We start from the raw sequence: 20,764 nt of genomic DNA, 5'->3' as shown, positions 1-20,764 counted from the left end.
CAGATACTCACTGGTGGTGGCTGGAGGATTAATTCCAGCGGCCATGAACCCAAGATCTCAGAGGGCTGCCGGGACAAACATCGCTTCATCCTTCGCTCTTAAGACCAAGAATTCTCATTTTGCATTCATTCTTAACTTTAGTCAGTTTAACTGGATGCAAAAATAATATTGAAAGTGTCTAACACTTCTGCATCTCAGGGCTGTGCTGGATATTTCCTGGGATTTATTGGCTCTGCATTCACATTCCTGTCTTTGAGGAACTTACAGTCTAGTCGCAGAGATTGGAACTATGTGGATAAACGCAGCCATGAGACATGCGAGGGAGAGAGTCATAGATACACAAGAATGAGGTCCAGTGTTCAAACATGTGCTCCGACAGCACCTTTCCTCCTGCCACGAGGCACGCTGCACCTGAACCGCATCACAGCGAGGACGAGGGCTTGTGCTTTCCTGAGGCCAGTCATCTTCCCTGCTTATCCCCCAGGTGGGGTCCTCTTTCAGAGGACCTGCAGGGCTGGGGATCAGTAAATGTAGCCAGCACAGGGTACTGATGAAGAGAGATCCTACCAGGTGCCAGGCACCATGTTCAGCTTATTTCATGTTTGCGCTACCTGTGAGCCCATTTCTCAGGAGGGGAAACTGAGGTATAGAGAGGCAAAGGAATTTGCCCAGGCTCACACAGCTAGAAGTCTCGCCAGGTCTCTCTTGTGCATGCACTTACCTTGGCTTTCTTATCTGATGGAAGGGGCAATGCGTTAACTTGGACAGGAAAGAACCTAAAGTAGTATCGTCCTGGCCAGCAATCCCAAGCTCCTCTGACTTCCTGTCTGGAGCACTTTCTACCTGCTTTTGGGGCCTGGTCCAAATGCTGGCCCTTCAAGGCCAAGCATAAGCCCTGGATACAAGACTGTTCTTGTCCTGAGAAGGACAAGAACATGGCTGCTTATCACAAGCACACAAAGGGGCTTAAAATACAGATTCCCAGGCCTCTAGGCCCCAGGAAAGAGTCTGGTAAAGCAGGTTTGTGGTGGGACCTGGCAATCTGCATTTTCACAAGGGCCCTGTGAAAGCACCAAGTGTTAGCACAGGCCTGACCTGCGAGCCCCCTCTGTGCATGGCATTGCTCCCTGTGCCCTGCAGCTTCCCTCCAGCTAAGCAGGGCCTTGGCTTTGCTGTCATCACAGAGAGCAGCACACCTCCGACAGTGTAGGAAAAACAAGGTCATAGGCCTGTCTGAGTCTTCCCCAAAGAAGGGCGCTGCTATCTGGGGGAACACCCACTGCAGAGGCAAGGCCAGCGGCCTCACTGCTTTCCTCACAGAGCCTTCTCTCCAGCCCCATTGCACGCACGTGCATCCCCGGGGCCACGAAGTCCTTGCACTTCATCCCAGGGAGATTCCCCACCTCAGAGCCTGTGGTGCTTTTACTTTCAATACGCATAAGCTTGGTTAGCTAGGTTCCTCACACAGGTTGAGTTAACAGGTAAACTAGGAGTAAAGGAGGGAAGCCCACTGTCAGCAGGAAGAAACGGCCACTCCCCACTGCCAGCCAGCACCTTTGTCTCCATGGTGCGGGACAGTGTCCATAGCTCAAGCACTATGCTAAGCTTTATGTACATGATTTCATTTGATCTTCTCCCAATTATTTTACAGAGGAGTAAATGGGGGCTCAGAGAGGATAACTAGTAACTTCACCAAGGTCCCAGAGTTCACCCAAGTCTGTTCTGACACGGAGACGTCAGCAAGAAAAGTGTAGAAGCAGAGAGGGCCCTCAAGGCAGTTTGGATCCGCGCGGTGCTGCACCAGGCACGGCCCAGGGTCATTCCGGTCCTGAGAGCTCAGGGTGATTCGGGACCCAGAGCAAGGAGCACGAGTCAGGGCCAGGCTGCATTAACAGGCTTTCTAGAAAGGGACAGCGGAGCCATTGTTATATATTTAAAAGGTTTCTGTCTGAAATGGGCCACAGACATTTTAAAGTATTAGAATAAAGCTCATATATGTAGATGCCCTTCCCCTCAAATTCCAGACTTCTGAGCGTATTCAAGGTGAAGTGAGAGTTACACGCGTTAAGTTTTTTTCTACATTGTCACAGCCAAAGACACTTCCTCACTACCTCTTAGTCTCCTGGTTATTTGCATTATTTTAGCTACGGGAGCTAAAACCCCTGAAGCAACAGAAAGCCCTCATATGGACCTGTTCGAGACTAGGAACATTGGCACCATAACCATCATGTCTTCGCTGCTGTGGTAAGTCATTGCTGACCTGGAAGGCTGGTAAGACTCGGCCAATTTGCTTTAACTCAAAGGAACATCAGGGCGAGGCCTGGGTCTGCCTAAGACAAATAAAAGTTATAAAATTTTAAGTTAATTGGAGATGCCTCAATTCAATTCATGGGGCTGGACATTGAAAAAGAAAAGTCACAGGGGAAAATATTTAAGTTTGCAGGAAGCCCACGAGGAAAGGGTCCCTCCCCTCCTAAAGTTACTGGGATTAAGACTGATTAAGGATGTGTCCTGGCCGGGTGGCTCCATTGGTTGGAACCACTAAGGTTGGTGCACAGCGAGGATGTGCACCCAAGGGTTTTCAGGTTTGATTCCCTGGTCCGGGCACATACAGCAGGCAGCTGATCAATGTTTCTCTCTCGCATAGATGATATTCCCTCTCTCTCTTTCTCACACCCTTCCTCCTTCTCCAGTCCTCAGATGAGGATAAAAAATATATAAATAAGGCTCATACTGTCCCTGGTGCCTGAGGCGGATATGCTAATTCAGCTCCAGCTTCCTGAAGCTTTGCTGGCAATGGACAGCGAGGTTAGAATAACCTGAACCCCTGCTGCCCATATGTGAGTTTTGACAAGCTTTTCATACTTGCCAACTGCAAGCTAACAAGACATTGAAATGGTGAATCAGCGTCTACACTGAGTTCAATAATGGATCTGCCGAGAAATGAGGAAGAAGAAAAAAAGGAAGTGCCTACCCCGTGACGGCAGCAGCAAAAGTCACCTTCAGAGCTAGCAGGTTCAGGCCGCAGCTCGTCTGCTTACGGGACCGTCCTGCTCTGCAGGTCGAGAAAAGCAGCGACAGAGCTTATGACTGAGTTAAGCAAGTGTATCCAGGCCCCTGGCTTCCCTCCTTAGTTCTCACCTGTCAGCAGAGTCACTGGGTCTTTATTGGAACTGCTCTTACCACCAAATGGGAAAATCACTACGATTCCTAGAGCAATGCAGTCTAATTTTTGGCTGCGTTTTGGATTAGCCGCTGTGCTCCCCAACCTAGTTAAGTGTGTATAAAAATATCCAACAGTGTCCCAGAAAGATTTGTCAGATACCCTCTGCTTTTCATGCAAATAATAAGCAAATTCTGCACAGGGAGTACTTTTTCCACAGAGAAGCTTTTGTGCGGATGTCAACTGTGATGACAGGACGTGGGATGTGCACTTTGTGATACTTGGAAGCATCATGAGACTTTTGTTCTTCTCCCTAAAGCAAGTTTTAGTAGATCTGTTGGAATTTACAGTAAGTGGATTGCACAGTATTCCCTCCTTCCCTTCTTCCTCTTCTCCTCCTTCTCCTTCCTGTCTTTTGATAAGAGCGAAGTCTGGATTTTATGTTCATTGACATAACTGACATACATTCTTTCTTCAAATACCACCTCACAGGCAGTGAGGGTGTACATAGTGTTCTGGAAATAGTGAAGTGTAAGACTAACTGGACCAGGGTCGGTATGGTTGCATATTGGTGCAGCTGGACCCCCACTGTCCAATGGAAGGTTCTGCAGCAATGAAAATGGCTTTACCTGTGTTGTCCACTATAGTGGCCACTAGACACGTGTGGCTACTCAGCAGCTGGAGTGTGGCTAGCGCACCAGAGGAACTGACTCTTTGATTTTTATTTAATGTTATTTAAATAAAAGTAAATACATTTATTTACATTTAAACAGCCATGAGTGGTTAGTGGCTCCTTATAGGAAAACAGAATCTAGACCACTTCTTGGCCATTAGGAAAGTTTAGAGTAATTCAGGCCATTCTCTTGTCATTCTGTTTTTCTGTTCTGTCTTTTAGGATGCTAACCTCAGTGGGTTATTTCGCTCTGTCTCTCAACTCCCCTAGTTTCCACGGCGATGCCTACCTGAACTGCTTCCCCTCTGCCTTGATGGAGGTTCCAGCGTACATCGCAGCCTGGCTGCTGCTGCGAACCCTGCCCAGGGTTACATCATAGCTGGCATGCTGTTCTTCGGAGGAGGCGTACTTCTCCTCATCCAATTGGTACCTGCAGGTGAGAAGTTAACCAGTGTTAACAGCCTAATGGAAAGGATCTACACCTGGGCTTGGACTGACTACTGGTCACCATTCCCTACTCACGTAGCCTCTATGCCACATGCCATTCCTGAGTCCATTAGCCAAGTGACTGATAACGATGTGATTCCCGGTGTTCACACAAACACCCCTCAAACGGATGGGTCAGCCTTGGAGACTCGGAAATCATTGCCCGCAGAGGAAAACTCACGCTCCCAGGCACCTCAGTCACCGAGACACTCACCTAAACCCTCAAACCTCTTTCTTGAAGTCACAACCCTAATTCCCAGTTTCCTGATACTTTCAAACCTTTTCTTGAGGTGTATACTTGAGTATTAGAGTTGGTAGTCCATGCCAGCCCCCATATAGGCTCAGTGATTTGGGGGGTCTGTAATATTCCAGTTAGAGAGTACATAAAGGGACCCGCTTCCCTCTTCCCTGTGTCTAACTTTCTCATGTTATTAGAACATTAAGGCGACAGGTGTTGACACACAGCATTATACACAGAAGTATGTATTTCTTAATAATAATAAGTGGGATAGAAAGGATTGGTCCTTCTCTTTGAAAGTGAAACTGAACTGTAGCAACATGCTGACAATTTACTGTGAAAGTCCTGTAACAGATAAAAGCAGACACAGGTCTCTGAATGCACACATTTTCTAGAATAACAGTAGAGTGAGGAGCAAAGCGACCCCTCTCTCTCCATCTTTGTCCATGTCAGTGATTAAGACATTGCAGAGAATGTGTTGTTTGGGGAATAGCTTTACATTGCAAAAAACCAAAACCAAAACCAAAAAACAAGCTCATTCAAGCAAAGAGGAAAATAAAAGCAACTGAGTTGAGACCGCATCACTTCTAAAAGCGCCTCTGTGTGCACAGGGTCTCTCTTCCAGATTACAACTTCTTGTCCGTCAGCCTGGCGATGTTAGGGAAGTTCAGGGTCACCTCCTCCCTCTCCGTGCTGTGTGTCTTCACCGCCGAGCTCACCCAATGCTGGTCAGAAACATGGCCGTGGGGGTCACGTCCGTGGCTTCCAGGGAGGGCAGCAGCATCGCTCCCTACTTTGCGTACCTGGGTGAGAGGCATCTTAGCCATGTGTTCTTTTTTTAAAATCTAAACGTAATATATTTTCATGGTGAAAAATTCAGAGAGCATAGAAAGTACTGGGGAAAGTACTCTCTTCTCTCTCAGCTCCCCAAATCACAGCCCTAGAAGTAATTAGTATTAACAGATTGGTGGGAAGCCCTTCAGACATTTTGATATATATATATTCTGACATATATATATATATATATCAGAAAAAATTGCATCTGTATTATTTCACAACTTTTTAAACTTAACATAGTATCAGACTATCTTTATTGGTATATATAGTTCTCATACCTTCTTTCTAGTTAGTGTCTAGTCTTCCACTGTATGTATATACATGATTTAGTTAATTAGGTTCAATGGATGGACATTGAGGCAATGTCCAGGGTTTTGATATTACAAAAAAATACTACCGTGAACATTTTCCTGTGCCCCTGCACCCTTTGTCTGTTTGACTGGGTGTACTTGGATCAGTAGATTGCTGGAGCAATTTTAAAATGTTAGGGATGCTGCCGAGTTAGCCTCTAGATACGGAGCCAATTCACAACCCGACTTTCTACACAGGAAACGGGGCTGTGTCTCCGTATCTTCGCCAGCAGTGGGGGTAATCCAGTTTTTTAATCATTGGTCATCTGTGACATGAAAAGTGGGTATTCTTGCTTCACTTCCATTTCTTTCATTATAACGAGGTTGAACATTTTTTATATATTTATTGACATTCTATCTATTTCTCAGTGTCCTGACTGTTTGCATGTTTTGCCTATCTTTCTCACGGCTTTTTCCCCCAACTTTTTGTCTTTGATTTGTGAGAGGTCTTTGTAATTGGGGGGAAAAAAGTAGCCTTTTGTGTATACACTGTACACATTTTTCCTAGTTGCCCTGGTACCTTAGCCAGTTAGAGCGGCATCCCAATTCACCAACCTTGTGTGACCAGTCCCGCCATCAGGGTGCACACAAGAGTCAACTGATTGATGCTTGGATGAGTGCACCAATAAATTAATGTTTCCCTCTCTCCCCTTCTCTCTCTCTCTCTCCCCGCTCCTCTCCCTCTCTTAAAAAATCAATGAATAATTAACATTTTTCCTAGTTTATATTTTGACTTTATGATTTTTTTGCAATGCAGGAAATTTTACTTTTTATATCATCCAATTTACCAAGCTGAAATAATACCCCAGAGATACCTTAGGGGGATGTCCAGTGGGCGCACTATCTGGCTCTCCAAACCTAATCCTCCTCATTAAGGACCCTACTGATGAAAGGTGGATGCACACCTCCTTGTTGTTCCTGGGCACCCATTGGTTACCTACTAGTGCAAACACCACACACACACACACACACACACACACATCCCCAAAGAACACACGAATTCTCAGAAAAGGTGTACGCAATCCTCAGAGAAACATTTTCCTGCCTTAAACATCTCTGCACAGCTGCCCTGAATAAGACCCAAGGAAACACATTATTGTGTGGAATGGAGTCGTTTCCCCTTTGTTCTTCCCTGTACTTCCAAATTATGCTCCTGTAGTCTCATAGTGGACCACTGGTATGTAGAAAACGGAGGAGTCTGGGATAAAACTTCCGATTCCACAGTCACTACTCCTGTTAGTGACACAGAGGCCTCAGAAAAGTTTCAAGATCAATGTTTTTTGTCAAATAAAATTTTGGGGTGTGTTGTTGCTCTGTAATCTCTGTATGCAGATGGGCAGCAAAATGGGGTCTGTTGTTCTGCTGAGTGGCCCCAGCAGAATTGGAGGGGTTCTTCCAGTTCTTCCAGTTACGTAGAAAACCGAGACTTATGAATACGCTGCAAAAAGAAGCCAAAGCACTGCTTTCATAGTGTCTGACATTTATGGATTTAAATTGGGTGGAACACATCACTTAGATTGTTCTTTATAGAGTCTCATGACTCCATAAAGAGTCATGGCTTTCCACCACAGTCTCCTGGTTGGGGCTAAAGCAAAGGTCACGCCAGTCATGCTGGCCCGTACCTGTCCCTGCAACATCCCCGTTGACCTCTTTCCCCTTGGTGTATTCCCATCCCCCTACCTCCAGTTTCCTCCTCCTTCAGAGGTGAACTTTGCTAGGCAAAGATTTCTATTGAAGGAACATCTGTCACACGTGGTTAAATAGTAGCCTAGAGAATACCAGTTGACAGGAAAGACCTTCTGACCATGCAAAATCAAGTAGGCGAATCACGATGGAAATGCTGGGGCAGTGCCATCTGCCAAAGACGAATGGTGTGACTTGCATACTTTTTAACTCCTGAAAATGTTCCTATTCAAAACTGCTGTCAAACACTGCCTGCCACCTTTACACGGTGATTCTCGAGAAGGCCTGGAGAGTCCCTGCGTCCAAGCGATGTCCCATGCCTTATAGGAGCTTACAATAGACTTCTGCCCTACATCCTCATGGGCAGCCTGACCATCCTGATTGGAACCATCATTCTGTTTTTCCCTGCAAGTTTCGGAGTAACTCTACCAGAGACCTTAGAGGAGATGCAGAAAGTGAAATGGTACGTGGAACTTGAAAAAATGATACCAAACTTCCTCACAAAGAATAAGCATGCAAGAGTGGCTAGGAGGTTCCTTAAAAAGAAGAGTAATAAGTGGAGAATAAAATAAAGCATATTATTGAGCAGTGATGGCGAAAACAGTGTGCTAGTGGTGTAGGAATAGAAATCACTGGGATAGAGTTCAGAATTAAACCCAAGAAACCATGAGAATTCAGCATGTGATGACAAGTAGCCATTCCAAGGCAGTGGGGGAGAGTTAGATTATTCCGTACCAGTTGTGAGAACACTCAACTAGCCATTTTGGGTAACTAAAAACTTGAGTCTTACTTCAAAATGCATCCATATAAATTCCAGAAAGATTAAAAATTGAGGTCTAAGAAATGTAAAATCATAAACATCATAAAAGGAAGCATAAAGATTTTTATAACTTTGGAGGAGGCCTTTCTGAGCATGTTATGAAAAGCAAAAAGCCATAAAGGAAAAGATTGATATATCTGATTATGTAATTTTAGAAATTGTTGGCACAGCAAAAAAAGAAGCCATAAAAAAAGACAAAGGTCAACAAGCCAGTAGGAAAATATTTGCAACATGCAATACGAACTCAGGGCTGCCTTGGCTGGTGTAGCTCAGTGGATTGAGCGTGGGCCTGTGAAGCAAAGGATCACAGTTTGATTCCCAGTCAGAGCACATGCCTGGGTTGCAAGCCAATTCCCAGCAGGGAATGCAAGCCAATGTATACACGAGAGGCAACCATACATTGATATTTCTCTCCCTCTCTTCTCCCCTTCCCCTCTAAAGATACATAAATAAAATCTTAAAAAAATAAAATTAAAAAAAGAACTCAGGGCTACTTACACCTAATAAACATAAAGCTCTTAGCGATTAGTAGGAAAGAAAGACAACCAGTAGGAAAGCTAGCAAAGGTCATGAACAGGCAGTTTACAGACAAAGAGATTTCAGTGGCAGACATAACACCTCAGTATCATCGTTTTTGGCTTATGAGACTGTGTGGGTTTTTCCTCCTGATACCAATCAGTTCTGGCACCAACTGGCCTATAATTTAATTCATTTCTAACACTAACTACCTGGAGTTTGCATCAGATTTCACAGGTCTGAGGGGTTAGTCCCCCAAGACTGCCTTCACTCAGATTCCTGTCCCCAGTATCAGGTGCCCAAGCAATCCACACTCCTGTCCAGCTTGGCAACAGAGTTGGTGCTTCCACAAACCCCTTCCTGAGCAAAGTTCAGTAATTCGCTAGAAGGACTCACAAAATTCAGGAAAACACTGCCGTATTATCACTGGTTTATCGTAAAGGATACAAATGAAGAGCCAGTTGGAGAGGTGCAAGGGGTGAGGCTCGGAAGGGCCCGGAGAGCAGAAGCTCCTGTCCCGTAGAGTTGGGAGGTGGCCCCAGCCCCGCACATGGGTGCACTCGCCAATTCAGAGATTCTCCAAACCCCAGGGTTTAGTGGATGTTATGGAGATATCATCACATGGACATAGGCAGAGTCAATTATTAGTCTAATCCCCAGCCCTCTACTCCCCCATGAAGGTTGGGAAATAGGGTGAAAGTTCCAGGCTTCCAATTGATCAAGGCTTGGTTTTGAGGGCAACCAGCTGCCATCTTGAACTCATGTAGGGGAGCCCATCCAAGAGTTACTTCATGTGCCCAAAAGACAGGATGCCCCTATTACCCTTATCTCCCAGGAAATTACAGATTTATGAGCTCTATATTGGGAATGGGGACAAAAACCAAATATCTTTCCATGGCACCACAGATTGGCAAAGATTTAAAAGATAGGTGGCATGGTAGAAGAAATTGAGGTTCTACAATGAAACTGTCTGGCTTCAAATCCCACATGTGCAGAAATGTGGGGAAATTTAACTTTGGGCAAACTGAATTTTCGCTACACTCCAGTATGCCCATCCGTTAGATGGGGAACAGTTCTTATGGCTACTGCCAGCGTGTATGAGATGCCGTGTTTTCACGCCCGTCCACGAGAGAGGGTCTTTGTCACGGGGATGGATTCCAGTCCCTGATCGAGCGTGAGGAAAGTGCCCGTTGTTGATGAGTTGTTTTCTTGTAACGATACAACTGTTTCTATATCCACGTTAACTCGCCAAGAACTTCATTCTTACTAATCCATCCTTTCCATGGGGAAACTAAATTCTGGGTTTTGTTTATGTTTACTTAAGAAAGTGACTCCAGATATTCAAAATCATAAAATATTAGATCTAGACCTCTGAGGTTGGTATGACAGTTACAATAATTATTAGTTCATTGACTAGAAACGTTTTGCAGTGTCGGGCCAGCCTTTAGAGAAGAAAGTCTTGAATACTTAATTTTCTTTAGCACCTATCTTATTTTCAGGTTCATATTTTGGGGGAAAAACAAGAGATTCCATGAACAGTGAAGAAAACCCCAAAGTTCTAATACCTTCATTCTGATAAAAATGTTCCCGCAACCCGGTGAACTGGAAAATGGACTCACAAGACCCGGAGGCAGCTGAAGTCTTCCCTGATGACGTGGACCGACTGCGGCGTGAATGGACCCTGCTGTTGAGAAATGCTTGTCATAGAGCAAGTTCTGGACCCCTCTTCCAGATAATCTCCTTATTCTTTTAAACTAACCATTTCTAGGCAGTCCTCCTTACTAATTCATTTGATGAAATGGGTTTATAAGATTGCTTGAAAATATGTTGGTTTAGGACTGGTCAGTGCATATAAAGATTAACACTCAGTTCCAAACATACAACTCAGCTCTCCAAATAAAAAGAGTATCATTGTAGCAACACAACTCTCAGGTGACAACAGTGCATGTGTGCACGCGCATGCGCGCGCATATATGTGTGTGTATATGTGAGTCAGCACATTCCAAATTATAGTCATTTCTGAAAGTGAACTTGTGTGCTGCTATAATTGAATGCAGCATTCCTAGCCAGAAAATTTGATACACTCCTTTGAGAGGAGCTGATGGCTGGTGTTAACCGTATTTTGCAGGAGACCAAGTAGGCCCTGGCTCCTGTGGCCCGTGGGCCTTGAAGAAGGGAAGGAGCCGATGCAGGTCCTCGCTGTGATGGCGGCGGCTATAGCTCACAGCCAGTTCAATGAGCCGCCTCATTGTGCTCTTTTTGAGCACGGGACTAAGCCTCCTGCTTCCTAAGACTGGCTTAGGAGATAGTCTCATGGGAAACAGAATCTGCAAAACCACAAAACGGTTTTGACTGGTAGAGTCACAGCACATGGACACAGCATCTGGGGAACGAGACGACAATGAGAGCTCTGTGGTCCGTGCCCTGGTTGGGGATCGTGCCCTGAAGGGTCTGGGAAGAAGACGACTCTGACATCCATAGGTGCTTTATCTTAGATACAGAAACACAGTAGACAGGTGCACAGAAGGTGAAGAATGACCTTTGTCAAGGAAGCTACCAGCCTAGGACCTGCTTTGAGTTAAGAACTTTTGTGTTCGGACCATCCTGTGTGCTCACTTTCTGACTTTCTAAGGCCCACCATGCAGGCCTCCCCTGAGCCTGTCAGCATTGGAATGTGGCCCCTGTGTCACCCACCTGTGGCTAATCCCTAATTCATATTCTAGGCTGGCCTCTCCTATGACCTTCAGTCTCATATACCCCGCTGCCTCCAAATTTATATATTTTAAAATAGCAATATATTTAAATATATGTTTATTTTTAAGCTTTAAATAAAACTCTCACACCAGCAGCAAAAGAAAAAATAGATAAATTGAACCACGTGAAAGTTTAAAACTTTTGCACAAAAAGGGGCACAGTCAGTAGAGTGAAAAGGCAGCCCACGGAGCGGGGGGAAACACTCACAGCTCACACTGCTGCTGGGGTTAACACCCAGAATGAAGAACAACTACCACTCAGCGAGGACAGCCAAACAACCTGAGCTGAGGAGAAAAAGTACACATACACATGCTCACTCACACACACACACCGCCGCGAAGCTCGTGAAATGATCTTCAGCATCACTGTTATTAGGGAAATGGAAACCAAAAGTTCTCATCAGGGCGGCCGCTGTAAAAACAGAAAATAGCAAGTGTTAGTGAAAATGTGGAGAAACAGGAACCTTCGTGGGCTGTCGTTGGAAATATAAAATGGTACTGTCCCAGTGGAAAATACCATGGCAGTTCCTAAAAAAAATGCAACACAGAATTGCTTCATGATGCAGTCATTCCTCTGGGCACATCCCCAAAGGAACAGCAAGCAGGGGCTTGAAGAGATAGTTGTGAGCTCGTGTTCATAGCAACATCATCCACAATAAAAAACGGATGAGTGGAAACACAAGCTGGCGTGCAGACACTGCAACATCCCTCGGGGCCACTAGACAGGAAGGGGATTCGGATGGAGCTACGGCACGAATGAACCTGGATGGCCCTCTGCTGAGGAACTAGACTAGCCAGGAAAGGACAAACACCGCATGGCCCATGCATAGAAGGCGCCGAGAGTGGTCAGACTCCTCAGGACAGCAGCAGAGCAACTGCTAGGGGCTGGGAGGGAGTGGGAAGTGCAGAGTTGCTGGTCCACAGGGACACGGCTTCGGTTCTGCAAGATGAAGAGTTCCGGAGAGGGACAGTGGCGATGGCTGCGCAGCTGGGCAAGGGTGGTTCATGCCACTGAGCGACACACGCAAAAACGGACGAGATGACAACTTTTATATTATGTGTCTTTTATCCCAATATGCCTTTTTTCACTGAAGGGAACATTTAATATCCCAAACGCCCACTCCTCCCAATTTCCTCCTTTCAAGTGCTGGCACCAAAGCCACCAAGTTGTCTTGTCCCCAAATCCAGGAGGCGTCCTTACTTTTTCCTCCCCTTAGGCCCATATCCAGCAGAATGCCACGTCACCTTTGGCTTTCAAAGTGTGTTCTGAATTCATCCGTTTATCTCTTCCACAGAGACCACTGTAGCGCTGGCCCGTCGACCTGTCTGCGCCCTTTCCAGCTAACTCTCCACACGGCAGCCGAGTGCTCCTTTCCCGCGGGAACTCACACCATATCCTGCCTCTGCCTAGACGCACTCTTACGGTTTCTTCTTGCACCTGGAATCAAATTCAGACTCCTTGCCACTTGTAGTTCCAATATAAGTGAACAAAAACCAAACCAACAAACCAAAAACACTTTCCACTGCCGACAGGACACGGGATGATCTAGCCCGCCAGTGTCTCTCTGACCTCACGTCCCGTTGCCCTTCTCTGTGATCGTGCTGGCCTTTCCCCTGCAACTTGGCCACCCCGTGCCATCGCCCTTAATTCACAGTCTTTGCGCTTGCCGCACCTCTGCCTGGTACACTCTCTTCCCAGATTTTTGAGAGATAGGATTCTTACCAGCCCTTGCATGTCAACGCAGATGCCACCTTCTTAGAAAAGTATCCGCTCATCTCCAACCTAAATTAGCCACCCACTGTCGTCGTTCTTTACCCCACCATCCTCCTTTCTCTCGTCGTGGCCCTTCCACCACAGGCACACCTCGTTTTGTTGCATTTTGCTTTATTGCTCTTCACAGATGTTGCATTTTTTTTAACAAATGGTAGGCAGGACCTGCCACCAGCAAAAAGATGACAACTCATTCTATTTCACTACTTGCTATATTGCAGTGGTTTGGAACTGAACCTGCAATATCTCTGAGTTACAACTGTATTTAAAATTTGTATTTATTTTTTTCAAGTTTATTGCTGGTGTCTCCATCCCACGACTAAAATGCGAGCTTCGGGAGAACAAATAGTCTCTTTTCTCAATTCCTAGAACCCAGAACAGTGCTGGGCAGATAACCGTCTATGCAAATATGTATTGAATGAATGAAAAGTAAATAACAATAGTAACCCAATTTTTTCTTCTACATCACGTAAATACATAAAGCCCTTTTGGGAACACATATTTCTAACATTAGCTACCACCCGTGTCTTTTCCATCTATTCTAGAATGTGATAACCAGTCTTTAAAATGCAAGCAGCATATTGCATTTCATATCTCAGTGTTTGTGGACACACCTTCGAGGGCTCACTACTCCCTCAGGGTATGCATCCCTACTGCTGCTCAAGTTGGTAGCAACGCGTAATTATTTATATGCAATTTTAAAACTCTCCTGTATCTCTTGAAGCCAGACTGTGGGGTTTCATATTGGAAATTACACCTATTCAAAGTAAAAATCTACACATCTAAGTCCTTAAAAAATTGTTCAGGGTATTCGATTACCTAACTTTTCTAGTCTGCGGAACGTGTCAAGGGCCGCTCTCTTCATGCGTCCAGGACCAGGCCGACTGGGGCTCAAATGCGGGATCACAGAACAGCACAAACGTGATTTCCCTGGCCCCTGTGTCTGTGCAACCCCAATCTCCCTCCTAGTCAAACCTGAAACCACAGTTGGGCTCATGAATGGAGACCTTTCTTNTGTTCAGGGTATTCGATTACCTAACTTTTCTAGTCTGCGGAACGTGTCAAGGGCCGCTCTCTTCATGCGTCCAGGACCAGGCCGACTGGGGCTCAAATGCGGAATCACAGAACAGCACAAACGTGATTTCCCTGGCCCCTGTGTCTGTGCAACCCCAATCTCCCTCCTAGTCAAACCTGAAACCACAGTTGGGCTCATGAATGGAGACCTTTCTTTCTTTTCTTTTCTTTTTTTTTTGAAATATGTCTGCAGTGGACACGTGGGAAAGAACACGAAAGGGCTGCATACCCACCTGCCGTGCCAAACTCGGCTGCAGCCACACTCTGCGCCCCGAGTCCTGTCGGGCATGGGCGACGCCATGCCACTAGAAATGTCGTTGGATAAGGTGGGGATAGACTCCGGTTCCTCCATACTTGGGCCACGCTCCAATGTTCCGGGGCCGAGACAAAACAGTGTCTCACAGAGATCCTAGCAAAAATAGCTATTTCAGATCGTACCCAAGGCCCCCTTTCCATAAAATCTGTGAGATCAACAGCAGGGACTGGGCAGACCACACCCTCGGCATCGTCCTCCACTCTGATGCGGAAGCTATAATATTGGATTTAGTCCGGACCCCCTGCCCTTCTCCCAAAGGAGGGGTTCTTCCTTTGAGAAGTTTTCTCTTCCTCAGGCGAGTAGGCGCTGACCGCTCCAGCCCGCATAACCTACGGGCACACCCGAATCTATGCAGAACACTGAGTTCATACAGTGCTCCTTCAGGGGTCAGTAATCAAAATAAAACTAATAATTATAGTCAATATTAATTCAGCATATTGTTTAACCATCTGTATATTAGTGATTTATTGCTGCGTAAAAAAATCAGCCCCAAATTTAGTAGCGTAGGACAGGAAACGTTTATTAAACCTCACAGTGTTGCATCCACCAACCGCAAGAACAAATGTTGGAGACTTTCAGGGTTTCAAAGATGTTACTTTATTGGCAAAGTTTAACCTGCACAGGGGCGAACTCTCAAAGTGTCTGGAGACACGGTGCCCGCAGGGGCTGCAAACGAGGGTCTCGCGCAGTGCTTACAGCTAAGTCCTTATATAGAGGCCATCAAGCAAGCGTTGCACAGAAGCAGATGTGGCGGTTAGCTATTGGCTTACAGAGCCCACACGCGGGAACAGGGTGGGGTCTGACTCAACTGAAAGGAAAATTTTGAAACTAAACAGATGGCAATCAACTTACAGGGTGTCTGCTAGGGACGCAGGCTCCTTGGGGCTGAGACTATTTTTCTTGTTCCCAACACACACCTCCTGAGGGTCGGGAGTCGGGGAGCTTCCTAGCAGGCAGTACTGGCTCAGGGACTGTCACGGGGTCGCAGTCAAGCTGCTGGCTGGGGCCATGGTCATCTAGTGACTCAACTGATGCTGAAGTGGCCACCGACAGTCACGCCTGCCTGGTGGTCAACTCAGCACCACACTGGCTGTTGGCAGGGTTCTTCATTTCGTGCCACCGCCTGGGCCTCTTACGACATAGCAGCTTGCTTCTCCCAAAGAAACAGAAAGAGAAAGTGTGGGGGGGGGCGGGGCATTCAAGTTGGAAATCTTTTACCATACAATCACTAAAGTGACCAAATATCCCTTCTGCTGCATGCCAATGGTCCCCAATCCAGGTACAAATGGGAAGGACCTACAACAGGGTGTGGACACCAGGAGGCAGGGATCATTGGGTGCTGTCTTCAAGACCGGCTACCACATCTGCAGAGTTTTACTCCATTAATTCCAGCGTTCTAACCCTGGATCTGCTCTCTGCCATATATATGTTTTATTTTCTCTTATATATAAAATAAGAGCGCTCTAATTCAGAATCTTGAAGATTAAAGGGCTTCAGGTAACCTGATTCTCTCAGATTCAGAGTTCAGTCTCTCTTTTCAAAGATGTGATTTAAATAACACTACTCAGATATGTAGTAATTACTGCCTCACCAAGAACTGGAAAGCCCTTTCCCAGGGTGCTCTGTTTTGTGTATGGGGACAAGCCGTCTATGACAAATGGTTTTCGTTTCTTTTCCTTAAGATCTGCTTTTTTTCCCCTGGAAGACTATTGAATTATTTTCAAACCCTTTCAGAGTGTTTTCTGATGCCCAACTGATATTTCTTAAAATAAGGTTTTTTTAAATTTTTTCAACTTGTTTGGTTTTGTCAAAGGAACTCAAAAAGAATCTGGAGGCTTTGGCTAAAAAATAAATGATGTTTATTCAAAAGTCCTAGGGTTTGGAAATGGTAACACAGCTAGGAAAACAAAACAAAACAAAACAAAACAAAAAAACAGAAGCGGGCCAAAGAAGGAAGAAAAGTTAAAGGTTCTTGTAGTAAAAAGTACATCATTAGGAATTACTGGTTGATCCGGGATTGGCCCAGGATGGCTATTGATCAGAAGTCAGGGCATCGGGATAATGGATGTTGATGACCTGTTTGCCCAGGAGTCCTTCACAGGGTTATCTGGAGGTCGGTCTGATGTCCAGAGGTATATCCAGGCATTGATTCAGGAGTAGAAAGTTCAAAGCCTTTAAGTTCCCCGGCTGTTAGGACAAGACTAGAATCATTTCCTCATGCCTCAACCTGCTTGATTTCAGTAATTTAGCAGGTTGACTATATGTCCTCACTTTCTTCATCGGTCAGTACCCAGCTCAGCAATCTTCTCTGAGATACCTTCATTTATTTTGAAATATTAAAACAATTTGGAGAGCTGATATGAGGAATGGGTTTATGTTTAAGAAGCTTGGTTTTCCTTTTCACTTAGTTCCAGAAAAGGACTGTTCCTTGAGATAAAACATTAGAAAGAACCGAGTACATTTCTGAAGGCCCAGCACACTGTTGGGAACAAGAAAAATAGTCTCAGCCCCAAGGAGCCTGCGTCCCTAGCAAACATCCTGTAAATTGATTGCCATCTGTTTAGTTTCATAATTTTCCTTTCAGTGGAGTCAGTCCCCACCCTGTTCCCGCGCGGGCGCTGTAAGCCAATAGCCAACCGCCACATCTGCTTCTGTGCAACGCTTGCTTGCTTGCCTCTATATAAGGACTTAGCTGTAAGCGCTAGGCGCAACTCTCCTTTGCAGCCCCTGCGGGCATTGTGTCTCCAGACACTTTGAGAGTTCGCCCCTGTGCAGGTTAAACTTTGCCAATAAAGTAACATCTTTGAAACCCTGAAAGTCTCCGACGTTTGTTCTCGCGGTTGGTGGATGCAACACACACCATCTTCGGGAAGCTGGAATACGGAACAGCAAGTGTGCATGAAATGAGCAGTGCCTGTGTTAACATTTTTATCCTGAGTTTTTAAAATTTTCCTGTGCTTTATGGGAATGGTATATGTCCTTGTGTAAAACATGCCAGCAAAGCTAGCTTCCCATTCTTTTTCTAGTTTCAATTTAGAACGTAATCACCACTGAAGTGCTTATCCAACAGACTACGTTTTAAATGCACCGTTAATTCTCTATCGCTAAGTCCCTATTGCTATTAAAAAGAAATAGGCTGCACTGTTAAATTTAGCAGCTGTAATTCTTTTTTTTAATTTTTTAATCTTTATTTATTTATTTTTAGAGGGGAAGGGAAGGAGAGAGGAAGAGAAACATCAATGTATGGTTGCCTCTCGTGCATCCCCTGCTGGGAAATGGCCTGCAACCCAGGAATGTGCCCTGACTGGGAATTGAACTTCGATTGTCTGGTTCGCAGGCCCGTGCTCAATCCACTGAGTATAATTCTTTTTTTAAAGGATTTTATTTATTTATATTTAGAGGGGAAGGGAAGGAGAGAGGGAGAGAAATATGTGTATGGTTGCCTCTCGTGTGTCCCCTGCTAGGAACTGGCCTTCAACCCAGGCATGTGCCCTGACTGGGAATCAAACCACGATACTTTGGCTGCTTTGTAGGCCCGAGCTCAATCCACTGAGCTACACCAGCCAGGGTGCAGCTGTAATTCTTAAAGGCCTTCAAACAGTGCTGCCCAATAAGAGAGCCTCCAGCTACACGTGGCTACTGAGCACTGAGAGTGTGGCTAATCCAAACTGAAATGTGCTGAGGAATCACACACCGGCTTCTTAAGATTATATATATATATATATATATATATATATAGTATTACAATATTATATACAATATGGTTTAAATATGTATCGATGATTTTTTTAAATACAGGAATGTAAAATGTCTCCATTTTTATATTGATTACATGATAAAGTCATAATGTTCTGATATATTGAGTTAAATAAATATACTATTAAAATTCATTTCACCCATTTCTTTTTACTTTTTTTTAATTCTAAAGAGTTTTCATTAATAAAAAGCCCCAAGTTTGCCAAGTCCATCAAAAAGGGAATGAATAGTTTTTTTTTATTCAGCTGGAACCACCGTCTTCCAGTCATTCACCAAAATGACCACGACACAGGGAAAGAGGGGAGGCACCTGCTGAGTGCTCTCTAGGCCTCTCGGAAACATGGAGTTGTCCCTTTGGCCACATACATGCCAATTTACAAGCAAGGCAACATTGTAGGCAAGAAGGAAGGGACACTGTTCTGAAGGGACTGCCCCACAGGCGTTGCCATGGAGAAACTGAGGGTCTGAAGTGTCACCCGCATGCGGTGGGCGCTGTTGTAAACAAACATGTTAAGGGCAAGAGTCTTGCCAAGCTACTTACTGTCCATTTTGAGCATATTAAGCAGTCTGAGAGCTGAGACAGCTTCCTGACACATGTGAAGGAAAATGATCAGAAAAAGAAGGAAGCCAAAGAGAAGGGTCCCTGGGTCCAGCTGAAGTGCTGGTCTGCTGCCCCCGGAGGAGCGCACTGTGTGAGAACCCACAGAGAGAACCCTGAGCTGAGGGAACTTACTCCCTATGAATTCGTGGCAGGATAAGTGGGAAAAAATAGAAGATGTCTATACTAATTTAAAAGGGTGGTGGTGGTAAATAATCAGTCCCAACAGAGCTAGGGGAAATTATTTTTTAAAGAAGGGGAGGGATGAAAGTGGTTAACTACTATCTTTCAAAAAGAATGAAACACTGCTTCCCCAACTAACCCCTCAGAATGTCACTTGATGTGAATAGGCAGGAGAAAAATAACTGTCCATATTTGCCTTCTATATAGTATTGGACAATTAAATGCCAACTCAGCTGTTCCGGGACGGCTTGCTAAAACGCTGAACACGTGAAAGACGTCGTCCTTGCTGCCACGTCAGTGGCACATTTGGTGTAGCCACTGGGTGACCGGTTTCTCCTGCTTCGGTCTCTGCCTGCTCTGGCAGCATCTTCGCGGTTAGACCTCTTGGTCTCGTGGCCTCCCTCTTTCCTCGGTTCTCTGGGGTTTTGTGTCTTAGAACCTCCTGTTGGTTGACGGAACAAGGTCATCACAAACACTGCTCTGGGTTGAGTTGTGTACGCTGCGTGCCTTTGACGATCAAGACTCAGTGTGGTCGGGCAGGCAGCACAATTCAAGGCAGCATCCCTGTCTGTTGTTGTGGGCTCTGTATTCCAAACCCAGGGTAAGCCTCTTCTCCGTGCATCAACCCAGGCCTGATCTCTGTTGCCTTTTTTCAGGATCATATTGTGGTTCATTTGTTGGAATCCTGTGTCATCTCCTTTTTTTTTTCGTGGTCACCTGTGTTGCTTTGTCTTCACGCTCAGAGTCAAACTATGTATCATCTTAGGATTTTGTCAGAGCTGCTCCACTTTTCCCATTTCCTGGGGAAGACCCTATTTCCAGGGAGGGTAATTTGTCTCCATTGTTGCTATGGTGGAATTACGAATGTAGCTACTTACTCTATCGCAGAGCGAAGCTTTAGAATCACCTCGCTGCTTTTTTTTTTTTTTAAGAATTATTCTTTCATTGCAAGTGAACTCCTGAGTTAAGGTCCGTGCAGAAACAACTAATCTGAGTACAGCTGATCCTGGGCTGGGGTCATCGATAATCTTGAAGTTAAAAATACACATTTGTTCTCACATGTTAAAGGAAAAACGAAAGGGCTTGTCCCAGAGCAAAACAAGGAAATAGCACTTGAATTAGAATTCAAAGTCATTGCTCCCAGCCTCTTCATTGAAGTAATTAACGGTTTCGGTTTGAAAATAATCCCCATAACTCCCGCAGGGATGGGCGGTGATACCGGTCCTAACTACAGTGAGACCCTGGGCCTGTTCCCGGTACCCGTGTTGGCCTTGGCAAAAAACTGTGAGATGGAGGCGTTATTTTTAATACTGTAATTGAGCCTCGCTGTCCGCTTGCCAACGCGTTCCCTCCCGCCGGCTCCGCGCTGGGGCAGCAAATTTGGCTCGATCTCGGAGGCCCAGAGCGACGCAGCCTTCAGAGCCGCAGCCAGGGCTCATCCCGCTGGAACCTCGGGGCTGAGGTCGCGGCGCACAAGGCGGTCGGGCCCGCCCACCCGCCGTCACGTGCAGCCCCAGCCCCGCCCCCGGCGGCGCCGCACTGCGGAG

The 20,764-nt window shown here is 45.6% G+C and overlaps 1 protein-coding gene and 1 pseudogene across 1 annotated transcript in view; one reads left to right on the top strand and one right to left on the bottom strand.

Moving 5' to 3' along the window:
* Positions 1 to 10,651, top strand: part of LOC118990135 (solute carrier family 22 member 4-like) — a 43,604-nt gene extending 32,953 nt beyond the window's left edge. The window contains 8 exon segments of the mRNA XM_037050540.1: positions 2,145 to 2,184; positions 2,187 to 2,244; positions 4,059 to 4,201; positions 4,204 to 4,272; positions 5,186 to 5,275; positions 5,278 to 5,367; positions 7,758 to 7,890; positions 10,264 to 10,651. Of these exon segments, the coding sequence (XP_036906435.1) occupies positions 2,145 to 2,184; positions 2,187 to 2,244; positions 4,059 to 4,201; positions 4,204 to 4,272; positions 5,186 to 5,275; positions 5,278 to 5,367; positions 7,758 to 7,890; positions 10,264 to 10,342 (702 nt within the window). The 3' untranslated portion in view covers positions 10,343 to 10,651.
* Positions 10,652 to 18,902: 8,251 nt separating this feature from the next.
* On the bottom strand, positions 18,903 to 20,656 carry LOC118990134 (E2F-associated phosphoprotein-like; annotated as a pseudogene).
* Between the last annotated feature and the right edge of the window lie 108 nt (positions 20,657 to 20,764).

The sequence above is a fragment of the Sturnira hondurensis genome, unplaced genomic scaffold (genome assembly GCF_014824575.4).
Source record: "Sturnira hondurensis isolate 20B ecotype Veracruz unplaced genomic scaffold, ASM1482457v3 Scaffold0006805, whole genome shotgun sequence".
Lineage (NCBI taxonomy): Eukaryota > Metazoa > Chordata > Mammalia > Chiroptera > Phyllostomidae > Sturnira > Sturnira hondurensis.
The sequence above is the reverse complement of the archived record's forward strand: the minus strand, read 5'-3'. Positions and strand labels throughout refer to the sequence as shown.